At 38.4% G+C, this 17,403-nt stretch overlaps 1 protein-coding gene across 1 annotated transcript in view; it reads left to right on the top strand.

Moving 5' to 3' along the window:
• The window catches only part of adgrg1 (adhesion G protein-coupled receptor G1), a 39,348-nt gene that overhangs the window by 17,804 nt on the left and 4,141 nt on the right, over positions 1 to 17,403 (top strand). Inside the window, exons 2-14 of the mRNA XM_057832708.1 lie at positions 2,631 to 2,694; positions 5,809 to 6,068; positions 6,672 to 6,858; positions 6,944 to 6,989; positions 7,126 to 7,216; positions 9,414 to 9,536; positions 9,630 to 9,746; positions 9,946 to 9,988; positions 13,722 to 13,828; positions 13,899 to 14,014; positions 14,084 to 14,343; positions 14,408 to 14,507; positions 16,269 to 16,543. Of these exons, the coding sequence (XP_057688691.1) occupies positions 2,640 to 2,694; positions 5,809 to 6,068; positions 6,672 to 6,858; positions 6,944 to 6,989; positions 7,126 to 7,216; positions 9,414 to 9,536; positions 9,630 to 9,746; positions 9,946 to 9,988; positions 13,722 to 13,828; positions 13,899 to 14,014; positions 14,084 to 14,343; positions 14,408 to 14,507; positions 16,269 to 16,543 (1,780 nt within the window). The 5' untranslated portion in view covers positions 2,631 to 2,639. The remainder of the gene's footprint in view (positions 1 to 2,630; positions 2,695 to 5,808; positions 6,069 to 6,671; positions 6,859 to 6,943; positions 6,990 to 7,125; positions 7,217 to 9,413; positions 9,537 to 9,629; positions 9,747 to 9,945; positions 9,989 to 13,721; positions 13,829 to 13,898; positions 14,015 to 14,083; positions 14,344 to 14,407; positions 14,508 to 16,268; positions 16,544 to 17,403) is intronic.

The following is a 17,403-nucleotide window of genomic DNA, read 5'->3' as shown; positions in this document are numbered from 1 at the left end:
ATAAAAGGAGATCACTATGAAAAGGCAAGTGTGGACGAGCATGGTCACAGTTGTGCAATACGGACATGATCAATAAATATTCTTTAGTCTTAGTCTTTTGGACGATAATACTTATTAGGCTTAGTCATATTTTAGTGTTCGTCTAGTTTTAGTTGACAAAATCTCATACAAATTCTGTCTAGTTTTAGTAAACAGTTACTGAAAATGTTTTCGGCTGTAAAATTCAAAAGTTTTAGTCCAAAAATAAAGGTTTCCAACAATTTCGAATGAACATTGACAGACGAGTAAATATTGTAGCGTCTACAAGGACAACGAGCACTTTGTGGTGGCCGTGGCGCAGTTGGTAGCTGGAGTTGTCCTTGGACCAAAGGGTCAGTGGTTTGATTCCCGGCCACCGTCGAAGTGCCCTTGGGCAAGGCACTGAACCCTGATTTGGGTTGACAGAGCCTTGCACGGCAGCAGCCCCATTGGTGTGTGAATGTGTGCGTGAATGGGTAAATGTGTACTAATGTAAAGCGCTTTGGGCATGGTAACTATGCAGATAAAATGCGCTATATAAGTACTGTCCATTTACCATTTTAATACAGACCCAGCAGGAAAAGGAGTACATTATTTTAAATAAAACCCACCTAGAAGCCATAAACTATATGTAAAAAATAGGGCTGTCAAAATTATCGCGTTAACGGGCGGTAATTAATTTTTTAAATTAATCACGTTAAAATATTTGACCCAATTAACGCACATGCCCCGCTCAAACAGATTAAAATGACAGTACAGTTTAATGTTCGCGTGTTACTTGTTTTTTGGTGTTTGGCGCCCTCTGCTGGCGCTTGGGTTCAACTGATTTTATGTGTTACACCATGAGTGAGCATGGTGTAATTATTGACATCAGCAATGCCAAGCTTCTAGTTTATTTTTTGATTGAAAATTTTACAAATTTTGATAAAACGAAAACATTAAGAGGGGTTTTAATATAAAATTTCTATAACTTGCACTAACATTTATCTTTTAAGAACTACAAGTCTTTCTATCCATGGATCGCTTTAACAGAATGTTAATGTTAATGCCATCTTGTCCATTTATTATTATAATAAACAAATACAGTACTTATTTACAGTATATTGAATGTATATATCCGTCTTGTGTCTTATCTTTCCATTCCAACAATAATTTACAGAAAAATATGGCATATTTTATAGATGGTTTGAATTGCGATTAATTATGATTAATTAATTTTTAAGCTGTAATTAACTCGATTAAAAATTTTAATCGTTTGACAGCCCTAGTACAAAAACAATTGTCAGAGTGTTTAAGAGGATGCTCGCCGCACTAAAGTTGATGCTAATGCTAACGCAAATGCTATGCTAATGTGACGAGTTACATTTAGTGTGTGATGATCATTCAGCATAGAACTTTAAAAGCTAAAGCAACATTGCATATTCTTTCTTGCCCAGATAAGAAAGCAAATCTTTCATTATCGTCATTGTTGAGGAATATAGCAAAAACAACCTCTCTGTGCAATATTTTCATATATTTCATTTTCTCTTTTTTTGCAACTATCTCAAGATTTCTATTTTACAGTTTGCATTTTTACTATTTGCACTGTAAAGAGCACCTAAATCTCATTGCACAATTGTGCAATGACCAATAAAGACATTTTTTTTATTAAGGAATTGGTGATGGGGACTTAAGCATATAATTAAAAAAAAAAAAAAAAAAAAACGGGCAGATTTGCACATCTGAATTTAGCTCTTTTCTTAATATAGTCTTAGTTCAAGAATAACATAATTTGACGTCTTCCGCCTTCAATGGCAGCCAGTGGGTTTGTGGCTACTTATCACCGTTTGGCAGCAGACTTGACTTCTCCACTTATCAGGTGTGCGTTTCAGGATAGGCTGAAATAAACAATGAATCTGTCTGAGTGCAGTTCCGACGTTTCCTGTTTGACGATATCAAGGAGAACAATAGTGGTTTATTTTGCCTGCGAAATATGATCACATGCGTCCTTGACAGAATGCCGGCTACACCACAGACTTTCGTGATGAAAATGTGACTTTCTGGACCGCGATCCTGTCTGTGATGAGTAACTTTGGAGGAAGTGTTTCGTGTTTTCACACGTGTGGTTGATTGCTCATATTCACATGATATTAAATGTTTTTTTTTAATGAGGAAGTGAAAACGTTTCATAAACCTTTGTAATGTTACCTCAAATTTCTGCAAATGCTCCAAAGAGCTCAGTCTATTTGTTCCGTTCTAGTTCTTTCTGAAACGGTCTGTGTCAGTGTTTTTACTCTTTTCGTAGAGGAACAAAAAACCTGCCAGCGGGTTAAAAATAAAAAGGAAATCGTTGGAGCGTGTGTGTGTTCTAGTGGAAGAGTGTTTCCATTGATAAGAGCGCAGGGTGTGTGTTTTGAGTGTGAACTCTTGTATTCCTCGATAGTCCCGTCTAGATAAAACACAGGCCCCGGGATAAGAATCATATCGTTAAAAAAGCGTTATTCTGTCAAACCTGTGTAGCCTGTAGATAAGGACGTGCTGTTTTTTTGTAGAAAGGGATTCAGATTCTTACTCTATGTTGTATGTGTGCTTTATTATGTGCTGGATTAGATTTCTCCTTTTTTGGATTACAGGTAGTACAGATGGGAGCCCCACTTGCTAAGGGACTTTCTATCGTCATCTTTCTCCTTTCGAAAGGTAAGACCACTCTTTTTCAGTGATGGAATTACAATAACCACATTACTATACTTGGGTAGATACGAGGTTCGAAATCCTTGAAAATGCTTAGATTTTACTGTCGTGTTTTCAAGAAAAATGCTTGGATTTTCCTTGAAAATGCTTGGAAGTGTTAAACGCACACTATATTTCTCAGCACTGTCTAAAATTTTAAACTATTAAATGAAGGAAAATCGAATAAATTTGCTTCATCACTGCTACACACTCTTTCTGAAGTTGCTTTATTTTAATGTCACATCATCGCTCCCAAGACTACAGTGCATTTGAACCCGTACGTGAGTAGTTTGGAGTTTAATCAAGCGAACAGTCAGAGGTGGGTAGAGTAGCCAAACATTTTACTCAAGTAAGAGTAGCGTTACTTCTAAATGATGTTACTCAAGCAGGGGTGAAAGTGGGCCAGAACGGTCAGGAACGCAGTTCTGGTATAAGATACAGGGCCAGAACGCAGTTCCGGTATAAGATTCAGGGCCAGAATGCTGTTCCGGTACACGGTGCTTTGATTCCGAAAATATGACGGCAACTGTCAAAACGCTATGTGAAGAGAAAAAAAATAAAATGCTAAGCTTCCACACATACATTTCATCTCCAAGAAGAAAACAATCTACCAACATCAGATTTATATACACAAGTGTTTCAACAAGCATAATAAAGTGCTTGTGTAGCGTAATCCGTTTCCACCAATATTTATTATTTATTCTATTCCACGAACGGCAGGGAGGTTTCCCCAGCTGCTGCAGTTTTCTGAGTCTGACGATGATGAGTCATGTCAATGTGCGAATACACGCATCAAAGCAAAACGCCTGGACTCATTTATCCGTTCAATTGGCTGTCATACTGACATGTGATCAGCAGAGATAGTTAGCTTTGATTGGTTCAAATGTGCATGTTTTCTGGAGCAGCAAAAAAAAAAAAGGTTGAATTAATGCGACAAAAAAGGGCAATGCAACATAAAATGGATCAAATCTTTAAGAGCTACGAAAGACATGAGGAGGCTTACTTATCATATTTAGTTTTATTTGTAAGTTTTAAGTTAGATAGGATTTTTGTCGTGTTCAAAATTTGATACCTGCTGTATGGAGCACATTAGGCACCGGTGCTACTTGGTGTTTTAGCCATCAATGACTACTGAGCTAAAAAAAAAAAAAAAAACAGCTTTATTATGTTTTTTTTACACCCCCATCACTCTCCAGCGCTGTGTTTTTACAGATTAAATAAAGCCTGTATGAAAGATATATTAGCCACGCATTGACACTAGTCATAATTAATTGAAACGTAGCCCTCCGCAGGGTTAACGTTACGTTAGAAAGGTACAGTAACGTTAATCTTATTTATTAAGGGTGTAACGGTACATGTATTTGTATTGAACCGTTTAGGTACGTGGTGCTCGGTTCGGAACGGAGGTGTACCGAACGAGTTTCTGACGTAATGTAACCCTTACTTTTCGAGGCTGTGAGTCGATCGGGTTACAGTTTCTTTGTGTAGATTATATTTACTCCGTCTTCTCTACTATAATGAGGACCGACACGGTACGACAGTATAATCCAGAAACGTCAACGACGCGACAATGTGGCCGCCGCGAGAACGCAGTGAAACACGGGTGTTAAAGTCAATCAGCCAATGCACACCACTCGCAGTGCGGCCGCGTGTTAGACGCGTCCCAGAAGCGGCTCAACACGACGCACGCGAAAAGAACGGCAGAGTTTATTATTTGACGTGAGACGCGACCCTCCTGCGTCAATACTATTACCGGTAGCTAGAATCGGGCAGACCGGAAGTCACTCGTATAAAAATACGGGGGATCCGTTCGATTTTCAAACTAATATGCAATCGTAACCCACTTTTTGAGTCCATCAGATCTCTTGAGTGGTAGATCGGGGCACAGTTGACTTGTCTTTGTTGATTTACTGCTGTCTTCTCTGCTATAATAATAACCAACACGGCCCCGTGTTCAATACAAAACCCTCCAACCATAACAAAACAAGTAGGAACTAATATTCACATAGGAACTTATACAACACAAAATATACAATATAAATGAATACTACATCACATTTGTAAAATAAAAACACATAATAAAATAAATAATAGCCCATTTAAATAAAATAAATTGAAATGAGCTAAAACACCTGTAATTAAATAATAATACACAGAGATCCTGCTTACACAATTAAATTTATTAATTTCTGTGTGGCGCTTTAACATGAGAAAATCCACCAATAAAGCTTTTGAAAACCGTTCATAAGAAAAAAAAAGATTCATTGAGGCATTTCATTTGTAAAATACATGTTAAAGTATTTGTCTTTGGGATTGCTTTTCTCTTTAGCACAAGACTTCTTTTTTGTTCTTTCGTTTAGAAAGAAAGCTGACCAATACGCGGGGTCTGAAAGGCAAATTGTTGTTGGATTATCTTTAAGTACCCGCTACTTTTTGAGCAGAATTCTAGCTTTGTATAGGCTAATGTTCCTATTGTTGAAAGCACAAAGGTGTGTAATAAACAACTCGCACATTTATTTTTTGCATTTTGTTTCCTTACTGTACCGAAAATGAACCGAACCATGACCTCAAAACCGAGGTATGTACCGAACCGAGATTTTTGTGTACCGTTACACCCCTATTATTTATTTACCCTACATTAACTGAATTTTACCTTGTCCTGTGTATCGCTCCTCCTCTCTCGGAGTAAACGGTGTGCCCTCGGTGGAACTGCAGCATTGAGTATTGCATAGCGCTTTTTTACAGTGAAGACATGAAGCAGTGTTCGCCCACTTTCTCTATACCTTCGTCGGCTTCTTCGTCGTTACCTCTATATTCATGCATGGTTGAAATAAAATACTGTATATCCGCCGCTTCTGTCTTCTTCCTGAACGCACGTCACGTCAGTGCATTGTGCCGCATTAAAAAAGTAGTCATGCTTAGAGCTGGCAAAATTAAACGATTCCTCGAGGCGGAGAAAATTCCTCGATCAATTTATAAAATCGAGTTACTCAAATTTTTCGCATAATCATTACAGCTCTAGTACGAACCCTTTAGATAGGTTGAGTTAACTTCTGCATTTTATATCATATGTCCATGTAGTATCGTGCGACCGAAACCTGCACTTTTGTGGCACGTGGCGGCACGGTGCATACCCGTTGAGCCTGAACTTCAACATCTCACTCGGGTGCGGTCAGATCGGGGTAGCGGCCAACGAGAGCTCCCTGACAGTCCACGGGCAGATCGCTGCGCAATGCAGGCGCTCTGGAGTGTACGTACTCAACCACCGGGGACTGAACAAGGACGGAGTGACTGACTTCTGTTTGTACTGGGAGCCACTGCAGGATCAGCTGAAGTTACAGGTGACCAGAGGGGCTGGAGATGACAGTAGGGTTGTAACGAAAACCGATACTTCGGTACCAAGTCGATACTAAGGCCGCTTTCACACTAGAACTGTTTGGTCTGTTTTAAATGGACCAGAGATCTTCTTCTCAGATAGTCCGCTTCATTATGTAAATGTGAACCCGCATTCGAACTCTAGTTCGGACCAAACAAATGAACTCTGGTCCCCTCAAAAATCGTGGGTTTCAGTGCGCTTAAGCAACATTAAGCTTCTGAAAATGTGAGGGTACTGCATTTTCTGCAATACTCGAAGTTTCGTAGGTACCGAGGTGACAGATCTGGCCGCTTGTTTTGTGTTGTTTTGTGTGTCAAACTCGGCGACACAAGTTGCCAGATAACCGGTCATTTACTTGTAAATGAGCGGTTTTATGGCAACCCAGATTGTGCTAAGGAACGAGTTTCATATGCACGAGCGCACGTGAGGCCATGACTCATTCCACTAAAGTTTTTTGGACAATTGGAGACATCGGTAGCCTGCAGAGGCATGATGAACAGAGGCAGACCTTAGCAAAAATAAGAAGTGTCGAAACGGATGTTAGCTCACTTATGTTGTTTTTGCTCAGGTGGGAAAAAGAAATCTCACCCTTTGTTGGCCCAGCGCCACGCCCAACTCCTGTTGCACGTACATGTCGTACACATCCAACGCCCCCGAGGCTGTTTATGGCATCGCAAACGGGAGGCTGGAGGGCGATGTCATCACCCGAAAAACCCTGACAGCATACAAGTTTATTGGGACCGAAGTCAAATGCGGTAAGATGCGGTCGATGTTGTGTGCTAATCATTAATAAAACCTCTAAAGTTCAACATTTTTAAGTCTTATTTTTATATTTTGTAGCCACCTTCTGTCCAGATTGGACCCATGGACATGCTCAAGTCAACATGTAATTTCTTCCCTCTGTTTCAAGTTTGTGTTACAAAGATATCAAAAATAACCTGGCTAGTAGTGACAAAATCTTTGGAAATCATAGTTCTCAGATTAAATGACAATGTTGCGTACGTATGTGTTTGTTTGCCTAGGGCTGACCGTACTCCTGGAGAGCCTCTCTGCACCCTCAGCTCGGAGGTGGAGCTCAAGGATGACTTCAATGGCGTAAATATCGACTCGAGTGTGAGTCAAACAGACAAGAAGTCAATTGACACATTGAAGAGAAGATGTACTAAGCCAGACGATATGCTCAGTCACATTGTTTGCCCTCAACCAGTTATGTACAACTCTGTCGTATGGTGCCACCTGGTGATGGAAATTATATTACAGGCTATAATTTCGCTTGCCTATTTAAAAGCAAAAGGAAAGTTGACATTTTGTTACCATCTTATGTCAAGCTTCAGGTTTAAATTGCATGTCAAAAACGAAGGCGGCGTTTAGACTGCAGGCATATCTAATTCCAATCGAATTCCTCCTCAAATTTGATTCATAGTGCTGACTGTTCTCACGATTTTTAGCATGTGTCCAAATCAGATTTGGGCCTGTTCACACTGGGCCACATTATTGACTAAAGGTGCAACAATTAAGCAACAACTAATCGATTAGCAAATTTTCAACAACTATTTTGATAACCATACATATAGCTTCTCAGTTGTAATTATTATCAGATTTCTTCATTATAATTGTGTTTGCCGGTATGAGATTCTGACGGTATGATAATCTTAGGCAAAAATATCAAGGTTACATGGTATTGCAATTACAGCTCTAAAATGTGTTACTTTGAAATATCTTAGTTGAAAAACAACTTTTTTTCCCCCATACAACAGGATTTTTATTTTTCAAAACGTACTAGCAAATTGGAACTTAATAATGTTAAGTTAAAATAAATTTTAAAAATAATGAAAAATAACTGAAATAATATAAATAAAATTAAAATAAATGCAGTCCTTGAGGTGAGTGCAAACCCACAGCCACAGCTCAACATTATCACCATCAGATCAAAGATAATTGAATTATTTTCCATAAAAAGCATGTGTGTATGACTCTGATCATGTTTACATTAAACACTCTCTTTCTCAACACAGACAGTTGCCAGAGAAAAAAACACATTTTACCACCGCTAGACACACTAAACACCCTGGAGTTAACCCTCGTAGCTGGTGGGAAACATTCATGACAGTGTTTATGTTGACTAAATTTTAATTTTGTATCAATGCAAAATCATATTGGAGGTATTGCCTCCTCAGTAGCCACCCTCCGCAAACATGTTTTACATGTCGGTTGGCCCTCCTCCTCTAAGCCGTGGCCATCTGTAACTTTTCTGTCGCCAAAGTATTCCCATACCAGCGATTCAGTTTTCTTTGATGGGAGTAAAAAGCTTAGGAGTTTCACCTCCTCTAGTCATCGTGTTGCACAGTTGACCCACTGACACTGAGCAACAACCGGTGGAGGAGGACTGAGCCTTGCAGCTGCAAGCGAGGGTTTTCTCCCTGCATTTTTGGGAGATAAAAAATAGCTAATACCATAGGGACGGTATAACGGACAATTTTTGCGGTTTTGAAACTGTGACGTTTTCATACCACGGTATAACTTGAAACCAGTGATCGGCACATGTCTACTTGCATATTTATTTAACTCATTAGCTGCCATTTATGGAGATAGATGTCCGATTAATTTTGATTGGAAGGGACCAACGACAGCAAACAACTTTAAAAAAAAATTTTTTTTTAATAATATGATTAGGGCTGTCAAAATTATCGCGTTTCCGGGCGGTAATTATTTTTTAATTAATCACGTTAAAATATTTGACGCATTTAACGCACATGCCCCGCTCAGATTAAAATGACAGCACAGTGTCATTTCCATTTGTTATTTGTGTTTTTTGGTGTTTTGTCGCCCTCTGCTGGCGCTTGGGTGCGACTGATTTTATGGGTTTCAGCACCATGAGCATTGTGTAATTATTGACATCAACAATGGAGAGCTACTAGTTGTTGTTTTTTTTTTTAATATAAAGTTTCTATAGCATATACTAACATTTATCCTTTAAGAACTACAAGTCTTTCTATCCATGGATCGCTTTAACAGAATGTTAATAATATTAGGCCATCTTGTTAATTTATTGATATAATAAACAAATACAGTACTTATGTACAGTATGTGGAATGTATATATCCGTCTTGTGTCTTATCTTTCCATTCCAACAATAATTTACAGAAAAATATGGCAGATTTTATGGATGGTTTGAATTGCGATTAATTACGGTTAATTAATTTTTAAGCTGTGATTAAGTCGATTAAAAATTTGAATCGTTTGACAGCCCTAAATATGATACAATCATACAATAGTTGGTGCTACTAATATTTGCGTATTCTTTCTCCAGAGTGTGGAAGGCGTTACGCCAGAGTCTGCCACCACCATCCACCTTCCCCCAGCTTTGAAGCAAGCTGCCAAGAACAACAGTAAAGTTGTTTACACCTTCTTCAAAAACAACTCCATGTTCCAGGTGAGACCCAGCGATAAGACATTACAATAAAACGATCACTATCAAAAATCTGAATGTAACGTGGAGTTGGTGTGGAATGTGTGTGGCTTAAAGGAGGATCTCAAGGAGGTAAAAGTTCTTGACAGTGTGGTGGAAATCTCCATTGAGAACGAAGTCATCCAGAACCTGCCAGAGCCTATCAGAATTGGCTTCCATCATGATGTCATTCCAGTGAGTTTGTTGTGGCTACACAGTATCAAACATATGTTTAAATCTGGAATTGTTTTCCTGTAAAACTATGTTGTTGTGTGTGGGTTTTTTTTTTTTTTTTTTTTGTTCTCTCACCTTGAAAACAGATGTTATTGACATATTAAGTAGAGCCTGCTTGAATGATGATAAACGCTAAAAGCTTTTCCCACTTTCATTCCAGAAAACACGTTCAAGGACATGTGTCTCGTGGGACACCAGGAAAGGTAGGAGAAAACATTGTTACCACATTTACTGTATTCCCTCAAATACCTGTATTGAATTGAGGGGGTGATCAATTAAAATACTCCCAATTTTTTTGATAAATGTTTTATTTTTAATTTTATATGTATTTTTTTGAATTGCTATTTTTATGTCATATTTTCCACAATGTAAGGCATTCCCTTTATTTCCGTTCCATCTAGTGGATGCAAACCGCAACCTCAACCACATGTACTACTATTAGTTATACAGCAGTGCGACCTATAGACCCTACTCGCGTGACGTCACAGCCACGCCCCCGCGCCATGTTGTCCGTATACTCGTCATGTTAATGCATTACCGCTTCGCAAATTCCTCCTATTATGGCGTGTTTTTCTGCTCGTTAACATTAATAATCAAAATGGTGAAGGAGTGTGTGGCGGTCAGTTGCAAAAACAGAGAAGATAGATGGAGAGACTTGGAAGTTTTACTGTATTCCGAGAGACCCGGAGAGTAGAGCGAGATGGACTGCTGCAATTCGACGAGAAAACTGGGCTCCAAACGACTACCACAGATTATGTAGTAATCATTTTATATCTGGTAAAATGCATTTAATCTATATTTAGAGGGTTTGGGGCTGACAACCACAATTAAGATCATTGCTAGGCTAATCGCCGACAACATACAGTTTCAAATTCAAGATGCTTGTTTGTTCCACCATCTTTATTTTTTGAATAATATTTAGTTGGTAACAAGTGAAAGAAGCTTGCCTCGTCTACGGATCATCGGTTAAACAGGGGTGTCCAAACTTTTTGCAAAGGGGGCCTGATTTGGTGTAGTAAAAATGTGGGGGGCTACCTGGGCTGATTTACGTAGAACAATACATTTAAAGAAATGTTAGCAAGCCCTTCTGTGTGTCACATTTGCTTTATTATTAATTTTTTTAATACATAATTTCAACAGTCTCGTCTTTGTGGCGTTCTCTTTCGACACTCGGGCTCTTGCGAAATACTGCTGCTGTGCTAGCTTCAAGTTGCTATAATTTCTCGCTGCGTATCTTTCCTGTAATGTTGTCGTACATGTCAGCGTGTCTTGTTATTATCGCGCACATCGAACTCTTTGAAAACAGCGACTGTCTCTTTGCAAATGAGGCAGACACCGTTGTTGCGTGTTTTATTGAAGAAATAGTCCAATATCCACCTATCCTTGAAGCGTCGGCCATCGCAGTCAACTTTGTTCTTTTTTTTGATTGTCACCATTTTAGAAATCACACAGGCTAATGTTGCTTAGAGTGCTGCTCTTAATGTTTTTCAAAGTTTCGTGAGAATAGGCAGAGTTTCTGTGGAAAAGATAGTTGTAGATATCAGGCTAGCAGATGTCAGGCAGAGAGGGCGAAGACAGCGGGTCGAAAAATATCGATTTAGGCATCAAATACGAATCTGGCGAATGGATAAACTGAAGCTTTTCCACGTAACGCCTTTTATGCAACGCATCCAATGAGTTTACGGCGTCAGATAACACCGGGGCTTCCATGAATTGCTGTATAACTTGCACGACTAATTGAAAACAATGAGAATAGGTCTAAAAAATAGGTACAATATGGCGGCCGGATACAGCGACACGTCATTTTGTGACGTAGGTGAGTGGGGTCTATACAGTGGTACCTCTACATACGTATTTTATTCGTACCAGGACCTGGTTTGTAAGTCGAAATGGTTTATGTTGAATTGGATTTTCCCATAAGAATACATTGTAATTCGATTATTTCGTTCCACAGCCCGAAAACCTACACTAAATCCTGAATAAATACTGTATTTTTTGGACTATAAGTCGCAGTTTTTTTCCTAGATTGGCTGGGGGTGCGACTTATACTCTGGAGCAATTTATGTGTGAAATTATTAACACATTATTATATCATTTCACATGTTATTTTGGTATTTTGGAGTGACACTGATGATTTGGTAAACTTGTTAGCATGTTCTTTATGCTATAGTTATCTGAATAACTCTTAGTACCTATGTTACATTAACATACGGCCACGTTCGCATTTCGTTGTTCATGCATCATGTAACATTATCATACTGTACACTTATTCAGCATGTTGTTCTCTATTGTATTTTTAATTTAAATTGCCTTTCAAGATGACATATCTGTTCTATGTGTTGGATTTTATCAAGTAAATTACCCCCCAAATGCGACTTATACTTCGGTGTGACTTATATATGTTTTTTTCCTCTTCGTTGGGCATTTTATGGCTGGTGCGACTTATACTCCGGTGCGACTTATAGTCCGAAAAATACGGTACTGCGGATAAAATTACACATAGCAAAACAAATAAATTATGAATACAAATCGGATAAATAATAATAATAATGTAACAAATCGGGTTCTAATGTGGAGGTTGTATTTTGCATGCTGTTCCTGAACGCACCATGTGACTGATGAGAGAGAGAAAAGGTGCATTAGAGTGGGAAGTTTTTACTTTTTTTATGTTGTTGTAGGCGTCGGCTACGGCGGACAGTAGCCGTGTTGTGTTGCACAAGTTCAGAAATAAATGATTGAAAACTTTACGAAGCTGGCGACTTCCTTGCTGATGTTCCAATGATAATAATAATAATAATAATAAATCAGAATTAAAAATGCGTTTTTATTGTCACCTACCCTGGCGAACGGAGGTCGGAGGACCTCACTCACATTCACATTCACTCACCCGCACACCACGCTCATATTTTTTTGATCATTTCCTTCTTTAATTTCATTGGTAACCTTCACCTTTTTCCTTTTTCACCACCTGCACTAACCTTCTTTGGACCCATGTTGATTTCTCTCAAAAGAAAATCCACCATGTGTCCATCTTCCAGAAAAACAATGAAACACTGTCATAAATGTTCGTATCGCATCGTATGTCGAGACAAATAACGAGTCAAATTTTACATCGTATGTCGAAAGAATTGTATGTCGATGCGATTGTACTGTATGTCGAGGTACCACTGTATATTAAAACAGTTTTAAAATAAGCCATTCATAGAAGGTGCGCCTTGTACTCCGATGTGCTTTATAGCGCATAAAATATGGTATTTTAATATCCCCCAATGATTTTTAATGTATTTGTAGTTTTTTTATGAAGTCAATATTGCAGTAGTTTTTAAATTTACCTTTTTTCTGATACAGTATTATATAAAAGCATTTTAAAATGATATCGGATAATATCAACATCGTTTTTTATTCTTGGTTTTGGGCAAAAATACTTGTTGCCTTCAAAGTGAATGAACAAGCCTACTGCCTCTGTACAAGGGCTGGTCACAGCTTAGCACAGCAGTTATGCTTATTGACCGCTAGATGTCTCCAAACTAAGATGCTTGGGATTTGTTATGTTAGCATCATCATTATTAAAGCATCCAGTGGGGCATAACAACACAATTAATCATTATTAGTCCACGACCGTAAACATTGGTATCGGTTTGATATCGGTATCAGATATTTGAAGCTGGACAATATCGCAGGGTTTCCCCAAGGATTTTTTGAAGCTGTCGTGGTGGTGGCTGCATCGGCGACAGAAAGCCCCGCCATGTCGTGCTGCGGCGAAATTGCTTCATAACATGAAAAATGGGAATTTTTAAAAAAGATTTTTTGCCCGGCTTTTATTTTTATGTGGCGGTGCGCCACAATCTGTTATCTGTATGGGAAACCCTAATATCCGGATATCAGTTAAAAAGTCAACTGCAAGTGCATTTTTTCTGCTTGCGTTTGTGCGTGTAGATCCCATGAAGGTGAAGTGGTTGAAGGAGGGCTGCAGGACGCAGCAGAAAGGAGCGAAACATACCGAATGCCTCTGCGATCACCTGACCTACTTCACAGTACTGGTGGTGAGACATGCAAATGTAGAGACCTACACGTTCTGTATATTGGAGTACTCAAGCGTTCATCTCGCAACAGCAACTGGAGCCTCGCCCTGTGCGCCACCTGGTGGCTCTGACTGCAATTACATGTCTGGGCTGCGCCGTTTCTTTCATCAGCGGCATCGCACTTATTGTCTTCCTCTGCAGGAGAAGGTTAGTTTTTAAAACAGGATGGTAAAAGTGTTTTGTAAGAAATGTTTGCGAATTCCTTTTCCTTATCAGGCGAACTAAGGATCCGGCCACACCTATCCACTTGGGTTTAGCCGTGTCTCTTACGTTTCTGCACCTGCTCTTCTTCTTCACTGGCATTCTGGCCAACGCTGGAGGACAGGATTTATGCGTCCTGGTGGGGGCTGGCCTTCATTACGCCCTACTCAGCGCCTTCTCCTGGATGGGTATTGAAGTATTTCACACATTCTGGCTGGTCTACGTGGTGTTCAGACCCGCTCCTAACATCTGCGTGTGGAACCTGCTCGGCTTCGGTGAGTGTGTCTGTTCAGTAAGATTGTTGAATAATGTTTGAAACCCTCCGTCATCGCATTTCAGTCCTGCCCGCTGTTCCCGTCATCATCCTGGCGGGGGTCGGTGACATCTACGGCCTAAGGGAGGTAGTGCCAAGTGAGGACCAAGAGAACCCCTTCAAGATGTAAGCTTTGGCGTTCCAAAATGATCATGTTTCAGCGCCATAAACATCTATTGCCATTATTGGCAGTTTATGAGTTAATTAACAAAAACATACAAAAAATAGATACTAAAAGATACAAAATTACAAGTATTATCTAATTATATAAAAGTGTTCTCAAAAGAATATAAAAATATTTCAAATGATTTTAAAATAATAAAATAAAAATACGGATGAACAATTACTAAAATTGATTTAAATATATATCACATTTGCAAATTTAAAAAATGCAAAAAATGCTGGGAATTGGATTTAAATAGAAATATTAGTACAGTGGTACCTCGACATACGATCGCTTCGACACACGATCTTTTCAACATGCGACGTAAAATTTGACTCGCCATTTGTTTCTACATCCGACGACATGACAGCACCGCAGACGAACACACGGCGGATTTTCTTGTGTGAGAAATCAACACTGGTTTCAAAAAGGTTGGTACGGGTGGCGAAACAAGAAAAAAGGAAAAATTGAAATGATGATGCAAATTATAGAAAAATATGAGCGTGGGGTGCGCATCCGTGAACTGGCTCAACAATACATCTCCACGGTCCACCGACCACCGTTCGCCATATTTATAAGTTAAGGTGACAATTATTATTGTGGTAACATCGCCCAAAAAATCACCAGCTTCGTCACGTTTTTATCATTTATTTCACAACTTATCCAACTAAAAACGCCTACCGCAGTTGACTGTGTTCTCAAGTAAACATTGAAAACGAAAGTAAACTCAAGCTCACCGCTCCCTCTCTGTCACGTCAGCCATGCTGTGCGTTCAGGCACAGCAAAAAAAACGTCCGCCACATTAGAACCTGATTTGTTACATTATTACAGGAATTATTATTATATTATTCCAATTTTTATTTATGATTTATTTGTTTTGCTATGTGCAATTTCCATTCATAATAGTACCAGCAGTATTTATGAAGGATTTATTGCAGGTTTTTGGACTGTGGAACGAATTAACAGATTTATAATGTACCGGTATTCCTATGAGAAAATCCTGCTCGACATACGACCATTTTGACTGAGAAACAAGGTCCGGAAACGAATTAACTTTGTATGTAGAGGTACCACTGAATAAGAAAAATATTGAACATCAATATAAAAATATTTGTAAAAGAAAAGAATATTTAAAAAAAAAAAAAAAAATTAAAGATTAAAAAAATGAAGATGAATGAATACTAAAATTTTAAAACATGTTACATTTGAAAATAAAAAAAGTGCAATCAAATATAAAATGAAAACAAAAAAGTTGACATAACTAAGAAATCATAAATTTGAAATACAAATGAATCAATACTGAAATATATTTTACATTTGCAATTTAAAAAAGTGTTATGGATAGAATATATCTATTGTCTATATTATTATCTCTAACAGCCTGAGATATTTAACAACAATAATGATAATGGAATAATAAAGTATCTTAAAAATAAGACATAATTTAAAAATAAAAGTGAATTAATACTAAAATTTTAGACATTTTACATTTACGATTTAAAAAAAAGTCAAATAAAATAAAATATATATCTATGAGAATCATTCCCAAAAACGTTTATCTTGGCTTTGCTACTTCAAGCAGTGTATGCAATCATTCGCCTTTTTTTGCCCAATCAGATTTCAGCATCTTTGTTGCCACAGCAATGTAATCTGCTCAAGGCCTTCAGAATCAGTCAAGATGACCTATTTAAACCCTTTAGTGATTGGTTATTTTCTTTAACCAGGTGTTGGATGAAGCTCAACCCCACGGCTTTGCTGGCTCACCACCTCACCAACACCACCGTTTTGGCAATGCTAGTGTCGGCGGGCTTGGTGATGCTCATGCTAGTCTACCGGGAGATTCGCAACCGGGACGAATGGCGAAACAACCGCGTGGCCTTCCTCAGCATCTGGGGACTCAGCTGTCTCTTCGGAACCACCTGGGGTCTCGCTTTCTTCGACTTTGGACCTTTCTCTGACTTTTTCCTCTTCCTCTCTTGCATCCTCAATTCTTTCCAAGGTATTTCACGTTATAAAAAGTCTCAAGAACTCATGTTATGAGTATTAGTTCTCCATTGTAATGACGGAAATCCGTCAGCAGGGGTCGCTGGTGGTAGGGAATGCCAGAGAGAATAGCTGCCAATGATTAATTTCCTCAAGCATTAGTGATTGTTGTTGTTAAATCTAGTCGTCATATTCTTTGTATACTGTCTTAGCGTTGCTCAGAACGAATACATCCCAAAAAACAAGCAACCCTCCCCCACCAAACCCAGAAAAAAAAATCGCCAAAAACGTAATTAAACACTTGAAAACCATGAATCCAAACATTTTTTAAAATGGAAAACGCAAAAAATACTGCACTCAAAATCAACAACAAAAAAACCACAAAAAACTGTGAAAACTGAAAAACAATTGGCAAATCTGAAAAAATACACGCATAAAAAATGACCCTCTACCAAAAAAAAAAAAAAAAAAAAAAAAAAAAAAAAAAAAAAAAAAATTGGTAATTTATTTGATATTTGGGTTTGTTTTAGTCGTAATAGGGCACACATTGGCTGCCATCGACGGTGCTAGACATCCAATTCCTTTTGACTGGGAGGGGGGCAATTGAACAAGAAAAACGCCAAACTGCGGGAAATTGGCAAAACCGTGACAAACTGCAAAAAAAAAAAAAAAAGTACAAAGTACAAAAAAACCCCTGAACATTCGGGGGGGGGGGGGGAAACAGACAAAAAATGCACCCCCCTAAAAAAAAATGCATAAAACTGCAAAAACAAAACCTCACCAAAAAAAAAAAAAAAAAATCACCCAAAAAATGGTATTTTAATTGATATTTTACTTTAAGTCATTGTAGGGCATTCATAGGGAGTGCAAAAAAAT

This window comes from Corythoichthys intestinalis, chromosome 1 (genome assembly GCF_030265065.1).
Source record: "Corythoichthys intestinalis isolate RoL2023-P3 chromosome 1, ASM3026506v1, whole genome shotgun sequence".
NCBI classification, from domain to species: domain Eukaryota; kingdom Metazoa; phylum Chordata; class Actinopteri; order Syngnathiformes; family Syngnathidae; genus Corythoichthys; species Corythoichthys intestinalis.
The sequence above is the reverse complement of the archived record's forward strand: the minus strand, read 5'-3'. Positions and strand labels throughout refer to the sequence as shown.